General features: G+C 38.7%; 1 protein-coding gene across 7 annotated transcripts in view; it reads right to left on the minus strand.

The window, feature by feature from the left end:
- ERG (ETS transcription factor ERG) overlaps window positions 1–27,502 on the minus strand; it is a 285,554-nt gene that overhangs the window by 108,408 nt on the left and 149,644 nt on the right. For 3 of the 7 annotated variants that reach the window (XM_036851467.1, XM_036851464.1, XM_036851461.1), the window contains exon 1: window positions 2,143–2,283. The exons of the other annotated variants lie outside the window; for them this stretch is intronic. In XM_036851467.1, the coding sequence (XP_036707362.1) occupies window positions 2,143–2,160 (18 nt within the window). In that variant the 5' untranslated portion in view covers window positions 2,161–2,283. Of the gene's footprint in view, window positions 1–2,142; window positions 2,284–27,502 lie in introns of those variants that run through there. 7 annotated transcript variants of the gene reach the window in all.

The following is a 27,502-nucleotide window of genomic DNA, read 5'->3' on the forward strand; positions in this document are numbered from 1 at the left end:
AGATTCTGTGCATCTGATGCTTGATGGACTAATTGATTTATTTACTGAAACAACAAAAAACAGAGTGCGTTTGAGACTGGAAATTGCCCGTATGACAGACTGTTTCCTAATTCCAACGGACAGCCGTAATTTTCCCTATGCTAATTTGAGCTTTGCACTAACATAATTAAAACTGCAGTCAACAGACTCAGGCCTCCTTTTTTCCACTCTATAAACAAGTCTGTAAAATCATCTCATTACTTTACCCAGGAAGCCTAGCAGAACATTTCTTAAAGGAAGTTACCTATAAAGAGGGGTTATTTTATTTTAACAGAGGATTAAAAAGAGTCCACTTGAAGTCATTTTGAAAGTTCACTTAAGCTATATATGATATATAGATAATGCAGTGTAATCAAATGTTAAAGTAAGCATAGTATCCTGGGTAAATGGAAACTGTTTCCCAAAATTCATCCTGAAAAACACAAAACGTTCAAGCTTCAAAAATATCTTCATCTTTTCAGAAACGTATACTTTAAATTAAACAGTATGACACATTTGTATTCTATGCAAAACATACCCCACACCCTAAAGGATTGTCTGTTATTTCAATGTCCTTTAATACACTGATTTTTTTTAAACACACACACACACACACACACACAAATTGTACCCAAGCTACTCAAAATTTACAAAGAACATTAGATTCAACTGCTATGAAATATGGACACAAATAAGGGTAAAAATAAGAATTAAGAGGGCAGCATTTGGGGTTATAAAATCAAATAATTTCTACTCATATAGCTCAAAGCAGAGTACATCAAACCTTCAATTTTAAAATTCCTTTCTATACAGTTATACCTCAGCAGACTTCAATCCTTGAAGCCAAAGAAAGAAAAATCTCTGTAAGATTAAAATCTTTGATACATGATTTTTTATATGTATTATTGAACATACCTTGAAAAGCAAAACCTATCTTGAGAAATAGAAACTGAAGAGAACTTATGAAACATAGTTTATGCAACGGGTATTAATTAAATCCTCTCGCACAAACATTTCAAATTCCAAATCAAAGAGGCTTTTAAAAATTGTCCTGGCCCAATTCTGGGCAAACTTCCATATTCATGAGCTTTCAGATCAACTAAAAACCCTTGATGAAAACACAACCAAATGCTTCTCACCTACATGCAGCAAAACTAAAGACATGCAACCAATAAAACTTGCTTTTTCCTCCTTTCAGTATCTGTTTTTGCTCCTGCCTTTTTCTCATTTCTAGAAATGTCACCAAGGCGTGTTGGCCTTGAAAATATTGTAACAGACCACTTCATGGGCTCTATGCCGCCAACTTGCACTAACCATCAAACTGGCTTCAGTTCCAGGAATCAGGCTACATTCACATTTCTACCTCTGTGCGTTCACCTCCACCTTAATCTCTCTCTATTTGCAAGAAAAACAAAACATCAGACCACACACCCCAGAGCACAGAGAACCAACCGGCAATTCCCACAAAGCAACCATCACGGAGAAGAAAGTCTACTCTCAGTGCACCGAGGAGTAGGTACTTTATTAAAGATAAATACATAACCGAACAAACAAATTACCACCATTTGAATTATGAGAACGCTCTGTTCTCAGCCTGAAGTTTCCAAAAATCAAGTCAACACTGGCATGTCCCATGACCGACAGCCACTTGCCAGGCATCTCTTCATTTCCACAGGGACCGGCTGGCATCCCTGATGGTAAGGAGGCCTTCAAGATCATCCAAAAGTTCAACATTTCCAAGCCCATCTCTTTCTCCGACCCTGCCCTCCAAACTCTCCAAGTCCATTGCCTTCCAGCGGATACACATCCAGGCACCGCTAGAGATAGTTAAAGAATATGAAAATTCGGACGCGCTCTGAAAAGCTTTTGCAAAAAGTCATCCACAGCCCTCAACCGTGAATTTAGAAACCCCAATTTTTTTCTGAGTTTGAAGTTTTTAAGCCTTGCGGATGGTTGGAGTAGGAAAAAGGAAATTTACTAGGCAGTGCAAAGGAAATCTTGTTGTCCTCTATTGTGGCAGCGGGGGTGTTGCCCAATGCTAACTTATCTGCGTTGATAAAGGAAACCAAAGAAAAGAGTAACAAGCACAAGATTTGGTCAAATGAAAAGGAACCCTCTCCTTACCTTAATAGTGCTGGCCATAATGCAATCAAGTTTATTGATCGTTAATAAATGTTAATAATAATTATTGCTTCTCTCTGACCAGAAAGTAGTTTTGATCAGGTTGTTTAGAGCGGATGAGATTGTGCTAAGTCTGGGAAATGAAGTCAGTCAATGGCAGGAAGAGGTTTCTATTGGTCCTGGCCGCCCAGCCCGAAGAAACAGGATATTTGGGAGTGGAGAGATAAGAGACCCTGAAAACAATGTTGTTTTTCTTGATGATATGCAGCCAGGAGATTTTTTTTTTTTTCAATTAAAAAAAAAAGACATCATTGCCTGGGCCTGGGATGACCACAGCAGGTGTGACCCAGTATGCCGCCGTGTGACACGCCGCCCCGGGCAGGATGCAGATGTGGCGGGACTCCGAGTGGCTTCACGTGGGCGGCGAGCTCCTCAGGGTCCCTGGGTGTGGATAGGACTTCTGGGCCTCCGTCTCCCCGGATCTGCCACACGCCTGGGTCACGGGGCCTAAGGCCCCTACCCACTCCCTGCTCCATTCTCTTCAAAGGAAACTTTGCAGGTAGCACTTATTTTATGTTAATAGGCGACGGCGTTTAATAATAGCCATTCACCTGATGATTTTTAACAACCTCCACTGGTTCAGCATCTCAAGTGAATGTTCCAGAACAGTTTCATTTTCTCCTTCCAAACATAAGTAATTGCCATCGGCTCCACGATAAAGTAGTTGAAAATGCAAAGACTCTAGAATGAAAGTAGCTAAGAGAAATAAAGAGGAAAATAAACCTGTCAAATCCTCGTTTTCAAATATTTATTTAAAATCCAAAGCACTTAAATGACTACGAATGCTTTATAATGGCAGCAAGCTGGCCCCCTCTGACAAACGTCCAGGTTGCAGACAACAGACCCCAATAGAACTCTTGGCTACACAGAGATGCCACGTCCTCATTAAGTGTTTTAAAATCTGAGCTGTAAGTTCAGGGCCACACGTCTGTTTTCCACTCAGAGGAAATACAGCTAATGTAGGCCTGAACATTCCTTAGAGGATTTCAGGCCTTTTAATTACTCATTTTCAGGAAATTACTTGTTCTCTGGAAGAAACAACATTTTGCTTTGAATCTAGCTACGCGAAAGTTGGGCCAGTAAAGAGGTGTGGTCTCCATAGCGGACCCGCAGAACACAATAGACCAAACCCTGAGTCATCCAGCAGCTCTTGGTTTCAGAGGCAGACAGTCAGTGAATTGATTTCACTCAGACTTAGGCCTGTCTACATCAGAGCTCTAGAAATGAGCCCAAGTTTCTATATCTTTCACTGATCCCAAGATTTCCCCTTGTGATGAGAAGAAGGAAGGGGAGGAAGGAGAGGAGGAGAAAAGAAAGAGAGAGAGAGGTGGAGGGAGAGAGGAAAGAAAGAGAGAAAGAAAGAAAGAAAAGAGGAAAGGAAATAAAGAAAGAGAAAGAAACAAACAGAGGGGGAAAAAGGAAAACGAAAGAAAGAGAAACTATAAGAAATCTCATGTAAAAATCAGAACCTGACAAATTCTCAGCATCTACATTTTGAGGGGATGTTGATTTCCGCTCTTTTCATCTCCAAACAATAAATGAGATGGCAGGCTGATTCAAATTGTGTTTCCCCTAAAATTTCAAAGTACTGAGTTGTTTTATCTGGGCAGCTTCCACTAGGATTCAGGAGTGCTGGGAAAAACGCGCTTTCAGCTCCACTGAGATTCCTTGTTTTTTACTCTCCTAAGAAGCATCAATTTCAAATGTGAACTGTAGTACCCTAATAAGCAGTGTTCTATTATGAATTTCCCAAAGAGCAGCCTTAAGTAGGGTGACCCCTTGCTAAAAAAAATAGCCATGGAAGAAAATTCTGTGCGGTCCCATCTCACCACTGCCGCCTGGTTTCTGACACAGCCCTTGTCCTCTACAGCAGGAAAGCATCAACAATTTTATGGAGATCGAATTCTTCGTTGAGGGTCTGCCCTGAACTCCTTGGTTCTTGTTTAATTCAAATCAGTGAACAGTAACATTTTTTTAACTCTTTATTTAGAAATAACATCAAACTTCAAATACCATATGATATCACTTATATGTGGAATATAAAATGACACACCAATAAAAATTTTTTTTAAAAGCTCATTTTAATTAAAAAAAAAAGAAAGCAATAAAACAAAATAAAATACGATACAAATGAACATATCTACGAAACAGAAACAGACTCACAGACATAGAGAACAGACTTGTGGTTGCCAAGGGGGAGGGGTGTGGGAGAGGGAAGGATTGGGAGTTTGGGATTAGCAGACGCAAACTATTATATATAGGACTGATAAACAACAAAGTCCTACTGTATAGCACAGGGAACTATATTCAATATCCTGTGATAAACCATAATGGAAAAAAATATGAAAAATAATATATATATATGTATAACTGAGTCACTTTGCTATACAGCAGAAATTAACACAACATTGTAAGTCAACTATACTTCAATAAAATAAAAAAGAAAACAGAAAGAATGAAACTTATAGAAAAGTTACAAGATAATACAAAGAACTCCTAATATCCTTCACCAGTTCCTCCAACTTTGGTAATTTACATCATTTGCTTTGCTATCTCTCTCTCTCTCTCTCTCCCTCTCTGTCTCTCTCTCTCTGTCTCTCTTACTTATGTCTAACGCATATATATGTATATACACACATATTTTATTCTTTAATAAAATTTTGTTAGACTAATGTACTTGCTTGGAACTTACAAACAGAAAACTCTATGCTACTCTTTGACTTATTCCCTGAAGATTCTATCCATAAGTTTCATTGTGTCTAATTCTGAAAATGCATATAACACAAAGTGATGTAATAAAAATCCAGTTTTGAGATAATGAGTTGTAAACCCAGTTACAAAATTAAAAAGGCAAATCGTCCTCATTTGTAATGACAAATGCTGACTGATGTCTATCATCTTCCAAGAGAGTTATTCCTGATGTCTAGAATGGCATAATAGCATCCCACTTCAGCATTCTCTGACTATTTAATGCAAAGTTCTAAAAAAAACAAACAAACTTCAATTGGCTATTGACAGCATAAGGCATATCTATTAATTAGAATATATTTAGTAATACAGAAATCATTTCCCAAACCTCATTCTGGGGGAAATCATCTGAAGATATAGGTATCACTCTATGCTCCCGTCACCCACAACCAAGCCTCTGCCATTAAACGGCCTCAGCACCAGATCACTCAGCGGCCTAAGGACCGGACTGCCCTTCCAACGAGACACCACCCCTCCTTGGGGGAAACCACCCTCAGGTCACTATACAGACCCATTTTGGGGCAACTGCAGGTAACCTCCACCTGGGTCACCCTGCCATGAATCTGTCAAGACAGGGTCCTTTTCCACCCTCCTTGGGACTCAGTAAACACCATGCTGGAACAGTGTGGCACCTCCAGCATATGTGTGAATAAACTGCACATTTCCATTCTGTACTTATCCATCATGGACCCATTACCCATGAATTTACCATAGCCCTTCAAAAGCCTGTTCATATCTTACCCCAAATGAAAAAGGGAAGAGTGTAACATAGACTCTACCATTACGGTAACTATAAAAGGAGCACTGCCATTTATTTATCCTAAAACCACAACTTCCCATTTTCTGAAGTCAACAAATACTCATCCTTCTTCTCCTACTAACTTCTCTGCGTGGGATCTACAGAGGAAGGTCAAGGGCTGAGAACACTTCTGGGTGAAGGCAACATAGTTCTAAAAATCATGTATGAGCGTAGCAAAGAGATAATGAGCCAGAATCTTAATTGGAGACACAACAGAAGATTCACTCATGATTGACTGATTGATCCCTGTATTCAACATCCATACAATGACATACTTATCATCATTGAAAATACTGCAGGAAAATGATGTAGTAGATGAATACTTAGTGATATGGAAAATTATGGTACAATGTCTGTTAAGTTAAAAATGAGGTTATAAAGGAGAATTATATCACAGACTCATTTTGTTAAAAATAAAAAGGCAAAGTAGAAATATTAGTCAGCTACATACTACAATACTAATAGTAGAGAATCTTTTCTTTTTTGTTTTTTCCCCCTTTCCCCCTTGGTTCATCTATATTTTCAAAACAGTTATAATAACTTCAATAAAAATAAAGAAATAGTAAAATAGAATAAAATTTACTCACCTATTCTACAAAATATGTAGAACATATTGCTTCATATGTTCAGTAAGCCAATATTATAAAAAAAAAGTGGGGAAGAGGGGAGGAGAGTTCTAGATTCAATGGAACTTAAGAAACCCAAAGCCCAAATGCAAATGATGGTCTACAATTAGATACTGATATGAACAAATTAGAAGTCAAAGGCTTTTCCAGGGGTGCTAGAGAAATCTGAATATATAATGATTGTTACATCATATTATAGATTTATTGTTAACTATTTACAGCTTTAAGAATACTTTGTAGGAAAACGTCCTTACTACTTAGAGCTGTGTTCCAAAGTATTGAAGATGAAAAGGTAATAATTTGTGTAATTTATTTGAAAGAATTCATGAAAAATGACATAATGCAAATATGACAAAATTGTATAATTGTCAAATCTCAATCATAACTTACATGAGTGTTCATTGTATTATCTGCACTCCTTTGAGTTCTAAATTTTTTATAATATAGTGTTGAATAAAAGTTTTTCATAGATGTCTTTCTTTAAAAAAGTTACAATAAACATGTTACATTGTAATGAAAAAGTTATATAAGCAACATGCAATGTTCTATTTTTTTTCTAAATATCTGTATAACATGCAGCACACGATACCTATTTGTCAAACTCTATATGTGTGTGTACCATAATGCACATTCTTTTATAAACATCTACAAGAACAGAGTAGCTCTTTTTGATTAATTTCATTAAGGAAACCCTGCAGACACTCATGTGCTTTGTAATGGTCATCTCCCCAGCATTATTCCCTCCAGTCAATGAGTGCCTTTTCCATGCCCACTCAGCGCTCTGGTGGGCACTAGGAAACAAGGATGACAGGACTCTGGGTGTTCCAGACACCCAGTCCCTGGGTGTCTCAGCATTCAGGAAGTCTCTGTTCGGCAACTCAAATTCCGCACACATAAAACTGCAGAGCGTGGGACCAATCCATGAACCGCAGACTCTTTATGGGCAAAACAATAGGATAAAAGTGCTGTATATTTATTGTCCCTAGGATGATACATGAATCTTAAAATGTGTAATGTTTGGATTATTCAAGAGAGCCCGGCAAGAAGGATGTCCCAAGGATTTTTGGCAGGGACATGCCTGAGATTGTAGATAAGGATCAAGCATCTGGAGCTGTCCCCACAATGGAAAACTACATCACTCAGTGGAACTTTTCCGTCTCTATCAATTGGAGGATTTGCCTGAGAACACAGAGAGTATAAGGCACTCTTAGCCCCCAAGGTCACCCATCTTACACTGGTTAAGGATCATTTTTCTATTCAAAGCAGACTTCGTGAGGACAGTTTCACTCCATTGGGTAAGACTCTGTGTGTGTGTGTGGCGTACCCTCCAGCCGCTCATGAAGAAATAATCCAATTACAATTTAAATAACTATTGTTTCAACACTTTCTCTAAGTGGTTAATATATTCTTCAGCGTCTTGGTGGATTTGAACTAATCTAAACCAAGGAAATTGTTATCACACACTAAATCCTCAACTTCTCAACACCAAGTTGCTTAATTTGGAAGCATGTGTCAAGTTCAGTTCTATAGGCTCAGATGGAGCAATGATTTCAGTGCACACGATTTCATAAGCATCACCTATATCCTCACATTTTGCCAACTTTGTCTCTTACCCAATGGTTCTAAAAATGCAGGAGTATTAAAACCCATAACAGGAACCCTAAGTATGTCAACTTAATACTGGTGGCTTAAAAAAAAAAATTTTTTTTTAATTAAAAAGCAGAAACAAAAGAAACAAGAGTACTTATTTTGACACACTAATTTAGTATAAAGGAACATTTCAATTTCCTTTTTCAAAGATCATGTTTCTATATATATAATTTGTGAACCATTAAATGCATTTCAAGGTCTTCATCCATCTAACTGGGGCATAAATTAGTATAAATGTTATAGTCATCAGGTTGCCACTGGCTCACCACAGGACAGTCTAGAACCCATGTCACATAACTGGAAGGCACACAAAGGCACATGGCCCTCTGCCTAAAGGCCGTCCTGCTCCTCTGCCCGCTACTCAGATCTAGGGTTCTGTGTCCCAGTGACTAACCTCAGCCATCACCCCTGGCCACCCCAAGAAGTTATCTGGAGCTACTGAAATTAAGTTAGATTTTGATCACTAGTTAGATTTTTAAATGTTTTTTTTTTAAAGTGTGTCAGTCTCACTTATAAGATACTGGACATCAGCATTTATTTTTGTCTTGATCTGTAATGATTTTGTAAATTATTTCTTAAAGAAATTATATACTATTTCTCAAAGAAACAGCATTCAAATCGCACCATAATGTCACGCAATTAATGGAAATTTACAGAGAAGCCTGCATTCCACAATTGCTCCGCCTGTTTATAAAGGCGTTTTAGTTTCAGACTGAGATGGCCTTTCTTTCCACATCACTTAATTTGTTTATGTTTTTGCTGATATATTTCTATCGCAATTGAATTCAGAAAGGAAGCCAAGGAACAAAGTGCTGTGCCATAAATAATGCATTTAGATTTGCATGAGTGTAATCAGGCAACCTGCAGACTTAACTTAGTCCTAGGCCTACACCTTGAAGGCAGGTATGTGAAACAGGGTGTGTCTCACTATGGCAACCCCGCTAGGCTGTATTCTCCCTGCATTGTACCCTCTCTGCACTGTGCTCTTTCTCTGCATCGCATCCCCTCTACATGCCCCCTCTCTATATTGTATCCTCTCCCTCTGCAAAGTGAGGTACAGAACTGTTCCCTCTTGGAGGTACAGAGTACAGGCCAGTTTTTTTCCAGTTCACCTTCATGGAAAGAAAATTTGTTTACTTCTATTTAAATACACTGAATTGACTCGAAACTATGATGTAGGTTAATTCATAGGTTGCATCTGATCCCAATACAAATCTCAGCACATAATTTGGGAAAAGTTGCAGTCTCCGGGGACAAGTGGAAGTGTTCTTTCTGAATGTATTGTCAATGAAGGGCCAGAAGAGAAGCGGCGGTTTGCCCAGAGGATACTATTTATCCTTTATTACAGCTACAAAAATAATCCTGCCTCAAGAATTTCAGGAAGCAACCACCTATTGACCAAAAAACTAAAGTACTTTGTTTATTTGCTAGCTGGAAACCAGAAGTAAGCTTTGCAGGGAATTTCTTTTTGAACTGCTTGATTGTTGTCACTAGAGGGCGCTAAATGTCCCTCTAAAAGGTCCTTAGAGGGGAGATGAGTATGCATAATTCTTGCCTCTACGTTTCTTGAATTGATATTATTATCCTACAAAGTTGTCTCATTTATCCACTAAAATCAAAGTCCAACATTCAAAATGTAGAACATTTTTGAAAATTTTAAATTTTTCATTATTATGGAGCATAAGGAAATATAAATTATATGCATCTGCACATAAGACGGAATTCCCCATAGGTCCAGTGGTTAGGACTCCACGCTTTCACTCCGAGGGCACGGGTTCTACTCCCCATCGGGGAGCTAAGATCCCACAAGTCCCACCGACACGGCCAAAAAAAAAAAAAAGATCTGCACATAGGACTAACGGCATCATTCTGGGTGAGATTTGACTATGGAAATTGTAAAATTGTTCTACATCACTATTAATAATTTCAAACCCTGAAAATTATTCTATTTCACAATAATTCTAAAGGGCTCAATATGTTCCCAGTGCAAGTTTCATCAAGTATATGATAAGTTTTGAGGGCATTTATTTTCTGGTTTCAGGGTTAAGCACTTTGCCTGAACTCAGATATGAGTATACCCTTTCCAGACATGAGACCTGTAGGAGGGATATGGATTATACTGTAACATGTGAGAGACACTTTGTGGTCCCTTCATTTAAAAAAAGAAACTGTAGTCTCTTGGGATATGCTTATAATACAACACTTACCAAAATGATATACAATATGAAGGTATATATAAATATAGTTGAAATAAAATAAGCTTTAAAACTAAATACGAGAGTTTTCTTGAAAATAACCCTATTATGCAATTACACTGACTTTCAGGTCATCAAAAACACACTTAAAGCAAAATGCAGTGTCTTGGAAATATTTACAAAACCAAAAAAGTTAACTGATTTTGCAACTTTCCTCTTTTTGTCTTCACTTGTAGTTAAACATATCTGTAGAATTTCCTTGTTTTTCTTCCACTTTGGTTCCTATACCAGGGAAGAGTGAGGGCAGTAGATGAGGGTTGTTTGGGCTCCGGGCTGCCCAGAGGGGGGCTGCGTGGGGATGGTTCCCACAGACATCTGAAGAGGCCCCAGTAACTGCAGTTGACGATGGATTTTCCTCTCGGTCTGCCAGTGGAGCAGAGGTTCACATGCGGTGTGTTCTACAGAAGGATAGTTAAGGCAGTATTTCATCTGTCCGTCTGTGATTTTTAAAGGGAACGACAACTTTGACTTGGGCACGTAAATGGCGCAGAGTAGTGGGGTGAGGCGTTGAAAACTGTAAGAGCAGGGAACCCCTCATCCAGCTTCACACTGACCCAGCTCCAGATACAGGACGTCAGCAGCTGAGGAGAGCTCAGCCAGCACCCACAATCCTAACTGCCAACGATAAGCTGTCTCAGGTGGGAACTGAGGATGTGAGCGCAGGGCTACCGCCTACGTCCGCAGGTGAAACAGACCTGCACACGCTGGCGGGGGAGCCTGGGGACATCCCTCAGGGAGCACGAGCCCAGCGTGGCACCCCGATCCCAAGGGCCTAGGCTTAGGGCGGAGGGGCCTCAGCCTGGCCTCATCCTCGGCCTCCTTAGTGACTTAAAGGAGGCATCTAATGCACCTGTCCCAATTTTCCATGTGCACATCAATGAGTAACTCTGCAGGCTTGTCCAAAGGAGGAACTAGCACACACTGAGCATGCTGCTCTGTGCCACCCTCCGGCACCCCAAAGACTGAGAGCAGCAGCCCCCAGGGGGCCCCAGGGCTCTGTCACAGCGCTGGGGCTCAGCAAGCCTTTGCTGAATCAACGAATGAATGAATGAACGAATGAATGAATGAAGATGTCTACAGAGCCAGGAGCCCTGGGAAGGGCAGCATGGGCTGTGCCAATGGGCAGCCCAGGAGGGACCAAAAGTCAAACTTCGGTCAAGGGTCCCTGGGTAAGAACTTTGGAGGTGCCTTTCCTGAGCCATTGCCCCAGATCAAGGTGCTGGGAAGTGAAGAAGGCAAAGGGTCTCTAAGAGATCTTCCAACTCTATAAATTACGGGATTTCCATCTCAGTAACTGACCTAAATACCTGGCAGTGAGTAGATATTCAATCATAAATAAATAAATACTGAATGAACGAGCAGGCAAAAAAAGACTGAACGAGTGAGTGAGTACATGCCCCCTATTTTGCCTGCACCACACTGTATTTACAGCAGATTCACCCGACCTGCAAAATGAAATAATGGCTCCCATTTGTACGCTCCATAGTCCTTGCCATTTTTCAAAGCAACTCTGACGAAAATTATTTCCAGCTAAACTATTTCAGCAACCGGGTTGGCTTCACATGCACTGAATGACAGATTCATTGCATTTCTAGGCACTTGTTGTATCACCCATGACAATTATGTTTCCCAAGACAGTTCAATAAGATGTCCTGTCACACAATCCCATCTTACAAGGTGACATTGACATTGCTCCCATCCAAGCCGGTGGGCTTGTGACTATAGCGTTAAGTCCAGCTACGTGACTTCCAAGGCTACCTGTAAAGATGACACAGCTTCCACCTGGTTTTCTGGGGAACAGCAACCCCTACACCTCAACCACCATACTGAGAGGAAGTCCAAGGCACACGGAGAGGCCATTTGTCGGTCATCAGTCAGGCCAGCAGCCCACACCAACATCCAGCAGTGTGAGGCAACCTTCAAGGTGACTCCAGCTCCAACTGCCACTTGACTGCAACCACCCGAGAGACCCTGAGCGAAAACCGCCTCTCTCAGCCCTGTCAAGCCCTGGAACCACGAGGAGTAATCAAACGATCATTGTGATTTGAAGCCACTAAGTTTTGGAGTGATGTGTTAGCAGGCATAAGGAATGAGATGCCGTCAGAAGACCCTTTATCTTTTGCAGCGTTGTTACAGCAGAAAATATTTTTGCTATGTGCTTATTCATCCATTCATGAAACCTTTATTGGCACCCATGATACGCTCGGCATTGCGGCGGCCACTGGAGATGCAGGAAAGAAGAGACACAGTCCTCAAAAAAACGAACAAAAAACCCTGTATATTAGTTGGAGAGAAAAAGATGCCAAAATCACAACAGCATCGTAACCCAAGAGAAAGGACAAACATTGTGAACATACAGCTCTTTCCTCCCCTCTTCTACCTTCTTCCTCTCTCTGCTCATTAAATGTAAACGTGCCTCAGGGTCACTGGACCCCATGGAGACGGAATCCCTGCTGCTCTGCCCCTGGCCTTCACCCTGGGTCCACACCCAATGCCAGCAGCTCCCCAGGCTTCATACGGCTGGTGCCCCATTGCCATTTGTTAGAAACATCTCTGCCCATCGACCCCAGATGACTCTCCCAAGGAGACACGGGAAAACTTTAATTTCCCCCTCTGTGACTTCACAGAAAAGGGGGTGGGAAATGAGAAGCAGAGGGAGAGGATTCATTACCCCGAGTTACTAAGAAGAAAAGCCCTAGTGTTTAGAAGGTGTTGTTATTATTTTCCCTGAAACATTAGCTCCTAGAAATCAGGGGCTCTGTCCCCATGGCCGTCTCGAAGCCTTCCAGGACTCCTTGGGGGCTGCCGTCGGTCAATTTTTGACTATAATGAGAGCCACCTGGAAGACGGCAATGGTGGGTCTGGGACGAGAGCTTTACTACGAGCAAAGGGACACACAGTAGGTCTGTGTCTCCAAGAACCACAGTGCCGCGTGCGCATGCCCCAAAAGAGGACGAGGAAAAGCGCAGTCCTGAGTGGAATTCTCCCTGAACATCTGAGGTTTAATTAAAGAAGGTCAGTTATCTTGCTTTTAACCCCTCACGTTGAATTCTTGTAGATGAGGCATTGCTGTTCCTCTCCTCAGGCAGCTGAAGCACCCAAGCCTCACCTCCCAGACTGAGCTAGGATTTGAGATATTTGATTCCATATCACTTAAAGCTGTCTCGAGCTTTTCATCAGGAATGGAAACCATTAATGTGTCTCACACGCCTCTCTCTGTTTTATGGAATTCTTGCACTGGGGAGCTCTTTTTCTTTTATTATTTTCTTTAACAGCCAGAAAACTGGGAAGTTCACAAAGAAATTGTTCGACTGCCTTAAATGACCCTTAACCTAAGAGGTTTGGCCTAATCTGTAAATTGGAGTTAAAAGTATTTCAGGACCTTTGGAGTGGGAAGCTCTTTGTGTTTAAAAGAGCCCGGAGACCCCTAACAATGGGGCTACACATACCTTGGGCTTCTTTGTTAGTTACTGCAAACCAAAACCAGATGTGAAATATCAGTGGCTACCTTGTACTGACCCAGGGAAGTTGAGGCTAATCCAGATCACTCTTAATAACTCAAAACTGCCACCCTTTAACTATCTAATTTTTTTCTCACTTATAAATGCAAAAAAGAATCGACAGTACACGTTAAAATCCATTTCCCTCTGAACACATACAGATTTTCTCTGATAAGAGCCAGAAATGAAAGCTCTCTCCACCAAACTGTGCTGTTGTCATCTGACTAGGTTTTAGGTTAGGTGATCATCGCCGTTAACAAAACAAGATCTGAAAGGAGAGAATTTATACTGAAAATGAGATATTTGTCTTGTTACCTTTTCCCAAGACTCAGTAGATGCACAGTTCCTTGAATTAGCCAGAGTGCTTGTAAATGTAAGAAACTAGGTTTAAGGCAAAAAATCTAGCAACCTAAAATGTTTCTCTAACATGGAAATCATTTGAATTTCCAATCGTTTTCCCGAATTTTAAAAGTAATCGATATAAGTGAAAGGGAAAAATCAGTAGAAACAGGAATGATTCAGAACCTCCCAAATGGAGAAATCAATCATTCTGCACTAAATTTGAACATTCTATCAATATTGTCTATTTACTAAATCCAAGAGGAACTATTTTAACATAAAATTAAATATAAAATTGTTTTAGACATTGAATATTGTTTTTTACCTTAAAGCAGGCACAGAGCAGAATGATTATAGGTACAAGGCTAGACACTGATTTTTAATGCCTGTAACTATGGCAATTACACTGTCACGCTACATAGGACTTCTAGTCCTACAGTGAAATTAGACTGGTGCATATGTATAAATAAGAGAAAGACTAAGACAGAGTCATAATCACATTTCATCAACATAAGACTGTGGATGAGAAGATGTAAAATACACCATGATTGAATGTATCACTCGGAAAGAAAAAAAAAATTCAACCAAACAAAATTAGCCATAACACTTGCTTATCCATCAACTGCAGACACATCCCAACTTTTGGAAACCAGTATGTGCCTTAGCGTAGAGGTAGTGTGGTATACTCACAGAAGAACAAATCATGAGAGCACTAAAATGTTATTCAGAGCAGACTGCAGGGCTTCTCAACCTGTGGGCTACTGACATTTGGGGGCTGGGTAACTTTTTGCTGTGGGAGCTGTCCTGTGCACTGTTAGGATGTTTGTTAGTATCCCTGGCCTCTGCCCACTAGATACGAGTAGCATCTTCCATACCCTCGGTTATGACAACCAAAACTGTCTTCAGACATTGCCAAATGTCCCTGAGGGTAGAGGCAAAATCACCCCAGTTGGGAAACACTGGAACAGAGCAATTCAATTTGATCAGCTTAACAATATAATTTAGTTTATGTATAAATGAGAAACTGGAAAGCCAACTGGAAAGTGTACTGTTAGATGAGATGTACTGACCTAAAAAACATTACATAAACAAATAGCTGGTGCATGGATAAGAGTGCCTGTTGGCCATCCCAACCAATGGGATGTAAAAGAGCTCTGAAAAGTGCTCAACATCACCAATCGTTAGGGAAATGCAAATCAAAACCATGATGAGATGTCACCTCACACCTGTTAGAATTGCTGTTATCTAAAACAAAAACAAGGAAGGGGGCAAGATGGCGGAAGAGTAAGACGCGGAGATCACCTTCCTTCCCACAGATACAGTAGAAATACATCTACACGTGGAACTGCTCCTACAGAACACCCACTGAACGCTGGCAGAAGACGTCAGACCTCCCAAAAGCGCGCAAGGAGAGGGGATTCAGAGCGCCGCCTAGACGAACTCCAGAGGCGGGCACGAGCCGCGGCTAACAGCGCGGACCCCAGAGACGGGCGCGAGCCGCGGCCATCAGCGCGGACCCCAGAGACTGGTAGGAAACGCTAAGGCTGCTGCTGCCGCCACCAAGAAGCCTGTGTGCGAGCACAGGTCACTCTCCACACTGCCCCTCCCGGGAGCTGGTGCAGCTCGCCACTGCCAGGCTCCCGTGATCCGGGGACAACTTCCCCGGGAGAACACACAGCGCGCCTCAGGCTGCTGCAACGTCACAACGCCTCTGACGCCGCAGGCTCGCCCCGCCTCCTCCGTACCGCTCCCTCCCCCGGCCTGAGTGAGCCAGAGCCCCCGAAGCAGCTGCTCCTTTAACCCCGTTCTGTCTGGGCGGGGAACGGACGCCCTCAGGCGACGTACATGCAGAGGCGGGTCCAAATCCAAAGCTGAACGCTGGGAGCTGTACGAACAAAGAAGAGAAAGGGAAATCTCCCCCAGCAGCCTCAGAAGCAGCGGATTAAAGCTCCACAAACAACTTGATGTGCCTGCATCTGTTGAATACCTGAATAGACAACGAATCATCCCAAATTCAAAAGGTGGACTTTAGGAGCAGGATATATTAATTTCCCCTTTTCCTTTTTTTGTGAGTGTATATGTGTATGCTTCTGGGTGAGATTTTGTCTGTATAGCTTTGCTTACACCATCAGTCCTAGGGTTAGGTCCGTCCATTTTTTTTTTTTTTTTTTTTTTTACTTAAAAAATTTTTTTTTCCTAATATATGCTTTTTTAATAATTTTTTCCGTATTTTCTATTTTTAGAAATTAAAAAAATTTTTAATAAGTTTTTTCATATTTTTTATTTTAAAAAATTAAAACTTTTTTTCTTAATAAATTTTTTTCTTAAAAATTTTTTCTTATTTTTTACTATAAAAAAATTAATAAATCTATTTTTAAAAATTAAAAAAAATTTTTTTCTGAACACATTTACTCTTAATAATTTTTTTTCTTATTTTTTATTATAATAGCTTTATTTTATTTTATTTTATCCTCTTTTTTTCTTTCTATTTTTTTCTCCCTTATATTCTGAGCTGTGTGGATGAAAGGCTCTTGGTGCTCCAGCCAGGCATCAGGGCTGTGCCTCTGAGGTGGGAGAGCCAACTTCAGGACACTGGTCCACAAGAGACCTACCAGCTCCACGTAATACCAAACGGCAAAAATCTCTCAGAGATCTCCATCTCAACATCAAGACCCAGCTTCACTCAACGACCAGCAAGCTACAGGGCTGGACACCCTATGCCAAACAACTAGCAAGACAGGAACACAGCCCCATCCATTAGCAGGGAGGCTCCCTAAAATCATAAGGCCACAGACACCCCAAAACACACCACCAGACGTGGACGTGCCCACCAGAAAGACAAGATTCAACCTCATCCACCAGAACACAGGCAATAGTCCCCTCCACCAGGAAGCCTACACAACCCACTGAACCAACCTTAGCCACTGGGGACAGATACCAAAAACAACGGGAACTACGAACCTGCAGCCTGTGAAAAGGAGACCCCAAACACAGTAAGATAAGCAAAATGAGACGACAGAAAAACACACAGCAGATGAAGGAGCAGGGTCAAAACACACCAGACCTAACAAATGAAGAGGAAATAGGTAGTCTACCTGAAAAAGAATTCAGAATAATGATAGTAAGGATGATCCAAAATCTGGGAAATAGAATAGACAAAATGCAAGAAACATTTAACAAGGACGTAGAAGAACTAAAGAGGAACCAAGCAACGATGAAAAACACAATAAATGAAATTAAAAATACTCTAGATGGGATCAATAGCAGAATAACTGAGGCAGAAGAAAGGATAAGTGACCTGGAAGATAAAATGGTGGAAATAACTACTGCAGAGCAGGATAAAGAAAAAAGAATGAAAAGAACTGAGGACAGTCTCAGAGACCTCTGGGACAACATTAAACGCACCAACATTCGAATTATAGGGGTCCCAGAAGAAGAAGAGAAAAAGAAAGGGACTGAGAAAATATTTGAAGAGATTATAGTTGAAAACTTCCCTAATATGGGAAAGGAAATAGTTAATCAAGTCCAGGAAGCACAGAGAGTCCCATACAGGATAAACCCAAGGAGAAACACGCCAAGACACATATTAATCAAACTGTCAAAAATTAAATATAAAGAAAACATATTAAAAGCAGCAAGGGAAAAACAACAAATAACACACAAGGGAATCCCCATAAGGTTAACATCTGATCTTTCAGCAGAAACTCTGCAAGCCAGAAGGGAGTGGCAGGATATACTTAAAGTGATGAAGGAGAAAAACCTACAACCAAGATTACTCTACCCAGCAAGGATCTCATTCAGATGTGATGGAGAAATTAAAACCTTTACAGACAAGCAAAAGCTGAGAGAGTTCAGCACCACCAAACCAGCTTTACAACAAATGCTAAAGGAACTTCTCTAGGCAAGAAACACAAGAGAAGGAAAACACCTACAATAACAAACCCAAAACATTTAAGAAAATGGGAATAGGAACATACATATCGATAATTACCTTGAATGTAAATGGATTAAATGCTCCCACCAAAAGACACAGACTGGCTGAATGGATACAAAAACAAGACCCATATATATGCTGTCTACAAGAGACCCACTTCAGACCTAGAGACACATACAGACTGAAAGTGAGGGGATGGAAAAAGATATTCCATGCAAATGGAAATCAAAAGAAAGCTGGAGTAGCAATTCTCATATCAGACAAAATAGACTTTAAAATAAAGAATATTATAAGAGACAAAGAAGGACACTATATAATGATCAAGGGATCGATCCAAGAGGAAGGTATAACAATTGTAAATATTTATGCACCCAACATAGGAGCACCTCAATACATAAGGCAAATACTAACAGCAATAAAAGGGGAAATTGACAGCAACACAATCATAGTAGGGGACTTTAACACCCCACTTTCACCAATGGACAGATCATCCAAAATGAAAATAAATAAGGAAACACAAGCTTTAAATGATACATTAAACAAGATGGACTTAATTGATATTTATAGGACATTCCACCCAAAAACAACAGAATACACATTTTTCTCAAGTGCGCATGGAACATTCTCCAGGATAGATCATATCTTGGGTCACAAATCAAGCCTTGGTAAATTTAAGAAAATTGAAATCGTATCAAGTATCTTTTCCGACCACAACGCTATGAGACTAGATATCAATTACAGGAAAAGATGTGTAAAAAATACAAACACATGGAGGCTACACAATACACTACTTAATAACGAAGTGATCACTGAAGAAATCAAAGGGGAAATCAAAAAATACCTAGAAACAAATGACAATGGAGATACGACGACCCAAAACCTATGGGACGCAGCAAAAGCAGTGCTAAGAGGGAACTTTATAGCAATACAAGCCTACCTCAAGAAACAGGAAACATCTCGAATAAACAACCTAACCTTGCACCTAAAGCAATTAGAGAAAGAAGAACAAAAAAACCCCAAAGCCAGCAGAAGGAAAGAAATCATAAAGATCAGGTCAGAAATAAATGAAAAAGAAATGAAGGAAACAATAGCAAAAATCAATAAAACTAAAAGCTGGTTCTTTGAGAAGATAAACAAAATTGATAAACCATTAGCCAGACTCATCAAGAGAAACAGGGAGAAGACTCAAATCAATAGAATTAGAAATGAAAAAGGAGAAGTAACCACTGACACTGCAGAAATACAAAAGATCATGAGAGATTACTACAAGCAACTCTACGCCAATAAAATGGACAACCTGGAAGAAATGGACAGATTCTTAGAAATGCACAAACTGCCGAGACTGAACCAGGAAGAAATAGAAAATATGAACAGACCAATCACAAGCACTGAAATTGAAACTGTGATTAAAAACCTTCCAACAAAAAAAAGCCCAGGACCAGATGGCTTCACAGGTGAATTCTATCAAACATTTAGAGAAGAGCTAACACCTATCCTTCTCAAACTCTTCCAAAATATTGCAGAGGGAGGAACACTCCCAAACTCATTCTACGAGGCCACCATCACCCTGATACCAAAACCAGACAAAGATGTCACAAAGAAAGAAAACTACAGGCCAATATCACTGATGAACATAGATGCAAAAATCCTCAACAAAATACTCGCAAACAGAATCCAACAGCACATTAAAAGGATCATACACCATGATCAAGTGGGGTTTATCCCAGGAATGCAAGGATTCTTCAATATACGTAAATCAATCAATGTGATACACCATATTAACAAATTGAAGGAGAAAAACCATATGATCATCTCAATAGATGCAGAGAAAGCTTTTGACAAAATTCAACACCCATTTATGATAAAAGCCCTGCAGAAAGTAGGCATAGAGGGAACTTTCCTCAACATAATAAAGGCCATATATGACAAACCCACAGCCAACATTGTCCTCAATGGTGAAAAACTGAAACCATTTCCACTAAGATCAGGAACAAGACAAGGTTGCCCACTCTCACCACTGTTATTCAACATAGTTTTGGAAGTGTTAGCCACAGCAATCAGAGAAGAAAAAGAAATAAAAGGAATCCAAATCGGAAAAGAAGAAGTAAAGCTGTCACTGTTTGCAGATGACATGATACTATACATAGAGAATCCTAAAGATGCTACCAGAAAACTCCTAGAGCTAATCAATGAATTTGGTAAAGTAGCAGGATACAAAATTAATGCACAGAAATCTCTTGCATTTCTATACACTAATGATGAAAAATCTGAAAGTGAAATTAAGAAAACACTCCCGTTTACCATTGCAACAAAAGAATAAAATATCTAGGAATAAACCTACCTAAGGAGACAAAAGACCTGTATGCAGAAAATTATAAGACACTGATGAAAGAAATTAAAGATGATACAAATAGATGGAAATATATACCATGTTCCTGGATTGGAAGAATCAACATTGTGAAAATGACTCTACTACCCAAAGCAATCTACAGATTCAATGCAATCCCTATGAAACTACCACTGGCATTTTTCACAGAACTAGAACAAAAAATTTCACAATTTGTATGGAAACACAAAAGACCCCGAATAGCCAAAGCAATCTTGAGAACGAAAAATGGAGCTGGGGGAATCAGGCTCCCTGACTTCAGACTATATTACAAAGCTACAGTAATCAAGACAGTTTGGTACTGGCACAAAAACAGAAATATAGATCAATGGAACAGGATAGAAAGCCCAGAGATAAACCCACGCACATATGGTCACCTTATCTTTGATAAAGGAGGCAAGCATATACAGTGGAGAAAAGACAGCCTCTTCAGTAAGTGGTGCTGGGAAAATTGGACAGATACATGTAAAAGTATGAAATTAGAACACTCCCTGACACCATGCGCAAAAATAAACTCAAAATGGATTAAAGACCTAAGTGTAAGACCAGACACTATCAAACTCTTAGAGGAAAACATAGGCAGAACACTCTATGACATACATCACAGCAAGATTCTTTTGACCCAGCTCCCAGAGAAATGGAAATAAGAACACAAATAAACAAATGGGACCTAATGAAACTTAAAAGCTTTTGCACAGCAAAGGAAACCATAAACAAGACCAAAAGACAACCATCAGAATGGGAGAAAATATTTGCAAATGAAGCAACTGATAAAGGATTAATCTCCAAGATTTACAAGCAGCTCATGCAGCTCAATAACAAAAAAACGAACAACCCAATCCAAAAATGGGCAGAAGACCTAAATAGACATTTCTCCAAAGAAGATATACAGATGGCCTACAGACACATGAAAGAATGCTCAACATCATTAATCATTAGAGAAATGCAAATCAAAACTACAATGAGATATCATCTCACACCGGTCAGAATGGCCATCATCAAAAAATCTAGAAACAATAAATGCTGGAGAGGGTGTGGAGGAAAGGGAACTCTCTTGCACTGTTGGTGGGAATGTAAATTGATACAGCCACTATGGAGAACAGTATGGAGGTTCCTTAAAAAACTACAAATAGAACTACCATACGATCCAGCAATCCCACTACTGGGCATATACCCTGAGAAAACCATAGTTCAAAAAGAGTCATGTACCAAAATGTTCATTGCAGCTCTATTTACAATAGCCAGGACATGGAAGCAACCTAAATGTCCATCGACAGATGAATGGATAAAGAAGATGTGGCACATATATACAATGGAATATTACTCAGCCATAAAAAGAAATGAAATGGAGGTATTTGTAATGAGGTGGATGGAGTTAGAGTCTGTCATACAGAGTGAAGTAAGTCAGAAAGAGAAAAACAAATACAGTATGCTAACACATATATACGGAATCTAAGGGAAAAAAAAGCCATGAAGAACCTAGTGGCAAGACGGGAATAAAGACACAGACCTACTAGAGAATGGACTTGAGGATATGGGGAGGGGGTGGGGTGAGATGTGACAGGGTGAGAGAGTGTCATGGACATATATACACTACCAAATGTAAAATAGATAGCTAGTGGGAAGCAGCCGCATAGCACAGGGAGATCAGCTCGGTGCTTTGTGACCACCTAGAGGGGTGGGATGGGGAGGGTGGGAGGGAGGGAGATGCAAGAGGGAAGAGATATGGGAACATATTGTATGTGTATAACTGATTAACTTTCTTATAAAGCAGAAGCTAACACACCATTGTAAGGCAATTATACTTCAATAAAGATGTTTAAAAAATAAAAAAAATAAAAAAAATAAAAATAAAAAAAAATAAAACAAAAACAAGAAAAGGAAATGGCAAGTGGTGGTAAGGATGCGGAGAAAAAGGAACCATTGTGCACTGTGGGTGGGAATGTAAACTGGTGCAGCCACTATGGAAAGCAGTATGGAGGTTCTGCAAAAAATTAAAAATATAACTACCATAAGATCCAGCAATTCCACTTATGGATACTTATCCCAAGGAAACAAAATCACTATCTCAAAAAGATATCTGCACACTCCTGTTCATTGCAGCATTATTAACAGTAGTCAAGACATGGAAACAATCTAAGTGCCCATCAACAGATGAATGGATAAAGAAAATGTGGTTTATATATAAAATGGAATATTGGTCATAAAAAGGAATAAAATTCTGCCATTCTCAACAGCGTGGATGGACCCTGAGGGCATTACGCTAAGTAAAGTAAGTGACACAGAGAAAGACAAAATACTGCATGATCTCACTGATATGTGAAATAACAGTAATAATAATAATAATGAACTCATGGATACAGAGAACAGATTGTTGATTGCCAGAGGTAGCAGGAGAGGGGTGGGCAAAATGGGTGAAGGGGATCAAAAGGCACAGAGCCCCAATTATGAGATATTTACCTTACAGCCCCCGGAATGTAATGTACGGCATGATGACTATAGTTAACAATACTATGTTGTATATTGAAAAGTTGCTAAGAGAATAAATCTTAAAAGTTCTCATCCCAAGATAAAAGAATGTGTAACTGTGTGGTAATGGATGTTAATCAGACTTACTGTGATAATCATTTCACAACACATACATATATCAAATCATCATGTTGTACATCTAAAATTAATACATGTTATATGTCAATTATATGTCAATACAATTTTTTAAATTAGAAAAATTAAGTAACATGCATGAGGCAAGTCACTATCACAAGATTTCACTATTTATATAGACTATCCAATAACTATGCAAAGAATTAAAGAAAATCAAAATAAGGAAGAAATTAAAGAAAATCAAAATACAGCATTTTGGGCCTAACCATATTGAATATTTTCAAAAATGAAAAAATTTTGATTTTTGCAACACTGGCAAGAATGTGGAGGAAAGAGCACTCTCATTCACATTTATTAGGCATATAGATTAATACCTTATCAGAAAGTTAATTTATCTTTTGACTCAGCAATTTCTATCCTAGAAATCCACCTTTTAGAAATATTCACAATAGACAAAGACAGGTGCAAGAATGTTCACCTGTTTAGTAATCGTAAAAAAATGAGAAAAAATTGAATGCTATCAATCAGAGACTAAATAATAGACTACACATTATTAAGAAGAATGAGATCTAAATTCACTGCATAGAAAATGTTCAAGGCATAATACGTTTTAAAAATTACCAGATGTGTGTTACTAAATGCAGAGAAAACATCCTGAGGTATAAACCTCAGTTTAGAGGTTGGGATCACGGGATAATTGCCTCTATTTAAGTCAAACATTTGTGGAAAGTTGAGCTATAACACATATGTGTTGCTTCTGTAATCAGAAAAAAAATTTAATTCATATTCTGATAAATATTAAAATGTCACAGAATTTAAATATATTAATAAAAACATATAATAGGCTACAAAATAGACTTTACAAAATACATAACATAAATACACAGTAATACACATACAAAGAGGTAGAGGTTTAATCTCTTAACCCAGAAATATCTGAGCGTCTATTTTATTAAATGAATGTTAGTAAAATAATAAGTGAGACTCATTAATAAAAGCTCCTGGGAAAAATAAAATTTTAGTTGAGTCGCACAGGATTAGAATGTGTTCAGACTGTAGGGGAAAAAAGTGTCAAAGTATTTTAGGAATAAGAAATTTAAAAACTCAGGTAAAGGAGTTGGTTCAACATGAAAGGAACAAAGAAGCTGCAGGTAAGATTATTCCAAGAAATGTGTCAAAATGAGGGAAATATTTTGTCATCTACAGGCAGATATTTATTATTGATTCATTTCGGCAATGAGGATTCACAAGACTAATTTAAAGGACACACATAAAATGCTTCAGATTAGAACACATTTTAGGACATGGCATGAAGAAATGGCTGTAGAAATTATTTATATCCTAACTTTAACTAGGTTTGGTTCTGCAAATTAAAAAAGAAGAGTAAATATGAAATGGATTAGACAATAATGTTACTGTTTCTGTGGTTAATCTCTCACAGGAAACAAACACGGGTATTAATCTTAAGAAGTTAGAAAAACCCAGAGAAAAAACAAAAAAGATATGAACAAAAATTTTTCTTAATTTTTTTTTTTTTTTTTCTTTTTTGGCCGCACGGCATGTGGGATCTTAGTTTCCTGACCAGGGATAGAACCTGTGCCCCCTGCATTGGAAGTGCAGAGTCTTAACCAGTGGGCTGCCAGGGAAGTCCAAGAACAAAATTTATAAAATAGATAATGAGCATACAGTGGAAAAAGACTAACAAAGCCCAACCTGGTTCTTTGATAAGATTAGTTATTTATAAATCCTTGATGAGTACAAATAAGGAGAAAAGAGGGAAGGTTGAAATAACCAAAGTCAACAATAAAAAAGGAGGACTTCCCTGGCAGCCCAGTGGTTAAAACTCCATGCTTCCTCTGCAGGGGGCATGGGTTCGATCCCTGGTGGGGAACTAAGACCCTGCAGGCCGCAAGGCATGGGGGGAGGGGGAGCTAATAAAAAAGGGGCCATTATTACAGATCCTACAGACATTAGGAGAATTATAAGAGCACATTATAAATAATTTCTTAACAATACATGTGAAAATTTAGCTGAAATTGATAAAATTCTTGAAAAATATAATTTACCAAAACTCCCAAAGAAAAAACAAAAAATCTGAACTACTGTAACTAGTAAAGAATCATCTAAAACCTTCAGAAAAATGAAGAAGGAACATTCCAAGCCCAGACTGATTTATCAGCAAATTCCAACATATACTTAAACAGGAATTAATGTCAGTCTTACACAAACTTGTCCAGATAATAGAAAAAGAGGAAAGTTTGATATCAAAATGTGACTAGGACATTATGAGAAAGGAAAATTATAGACTAATCTCACACATAAATGCAGATGCAAAAAACTTGAAAATAATCCCAGAAAACCAAATCAACAGTATATAAAACAGAATCATATGTACAATGATGAACTTGGGTTTATTCTAAGACTGCAAGGTTATTTCAATCAATATGAATTATTCAATTTGCATCATAAAGAAGAAAAATCATATGATGATCTCAAATAAAAGAGGATAAAATTCAGTATCAATTCATGATAAAAATTCTTCGTAAATTAGAGATAAAAGGGAACTTTAACAATATCATAAAGGGCATTTACCAAACCCTACAATAAACCACATACTTTAATGGTGACATTCTGAAATCTAACTTTTTAAAGTTCGGAAAAAGATGAAGAGGCTCACTATCACCACATGTGCCACAAATTGTATTGGTGGTCCTAGATGGTATGTAAGGCAAGAAAATGAAATAAAATGCCAAGGGATTGGGGAAAAATAGATAAAACTTTAACTATTTGCAGATGATATAGTTTTTTGCATAGGACTTCCAAGAGAATTTAGAAATGAGTCATCAGAATGACTAAGTTTGGGAACTTTGCTGGTTAGGTCAATATAGATAATTCAATTTTATTTCTATGCATCAGTAGAAAATAAATTTTAAATGATAGTTTTTGCATTAGCATCAAAAAAATCTTAAAATATGGGAATAATATAAGATGTGCAGGACCTTCACACAGAAAACTACAAAATATTATTGAAAGAAGATCTAAATAAATGGATAGCTATACCATGTTCATGGATTGAAAGACAATACTGTAAAGATGTCAATTCTCTTCAAACTAATCAACAGATTCAATGTAGACTCAATCAAAATTGCAACAAGATTTTTGTAGAACTTGACAAATTGATTCTAAAATTTGTATGAAAATGCAAAGGCCAAAAATAGACCAGATATTCTTAAAGAAGAGTGATTTTTAACGACAACTTGCTCTAAAGTAGTATTCATGCAGGTAAAAACAAACAATGGAAAAGAAAAGAGAGCCTAGAAACAGATTCACACATATATGGACACACTTAATTTCTGACAAAGGTATCATGCAGAGCAGTCAAGAAAGAAAGAAATTCTTAGAAAATAGTGCTGATGAAAAGGGATATCCATACAGGAAAAAGAAACTTGACAACTAACACCATCACAAAAATCAATTCCAGGTGAACTGTAGATATAAATGTGAGAGGAAAACAAAGTTTCTGGAACATAATATAGAAGAATATATTTATGACTTTGGGATGGAGAAAATTTTGTAAAAAGGCACAAGAACACTAACTATAAAATTAGACTGGTAAATTGAACTACATTAAAATTAAGAAAAACATTAAGAACTTCTTTTCACCAAGAGACACTATTAAAAGAATAAAAAGGCAAGCCATGGAGTAGAAGATAATACTTTTAACACATCTAAACTACTATTCATATCCAGAATATGTAAAATACACCTATAATCAATAAGACACACAACCCAATGGAGAAACAGGGAAGAAAGTTGAACAGGCACTCATAAAAGAGGCTATCAAATGCCCATTAAATATAGGAAAAACTCTTCCACCTGGTTAGTAATCCAGGAAATGCAAATTAAAACCACAATGAGATAACACAACATATACATCAGGATGTCTAAAATGAAGAGGAATGACAACATTTTTGGCAAAGATGTAGCAACAAGAACTTTTGCACACAGCTGGAGTTTGGAAAATATCTTTATTTATGAGTCAGTGTTCTTATAGGAAACAGATACAGGGAGTTTAATGAAAGAACTTATAAAGATAAAGGCAGAACTGAGTAAAAACTAGAGGGTGATGAAGTCCCAAAGGCCAGCAAGAACAGGAAGGCATTACGATCCTCAGGCTCAAAACAGCAAGGGAGAAGGTGGTTATTAGCACCTAGAAACAGATGCAGCTGTAGCTTTAACTATAGGCGAGGATAAACAATAGGAGCTGTGGCTTTCCCTAGAGAGAAAAAGCCACTGCCAACCTGTGGCCAGAGAGAGAAAGTTGGGGAAGTTAATATGTAAACTCTCTCTCCTCCTCCTCTCTGATTTCCTCCTGGTGCTTCTCATGAGCTGAACTCAGTGGAAGACAGAGGACCACGGAGCACCTCTGACGTAGTCCACAGGTGTCCAACTCCCAGGTAAG

The sequence above is a fragment of the Balaenoptera musculus genome, chromosome 4 (genome assembly GCF_009873245.2).
Source record: "Balaenoptera musculus isolate JJ_BM4_2016_0621 chromosome 4, mBalMus1.pri.v3, whole genome shotgun sequence".
Taxonomy (NCBI): Eukaryota; Metazoa; Chordata; class Mammalia; order Artiodactyla; family Balaenopteridae; genus Balaenoptera; species Balaenoptera musculus.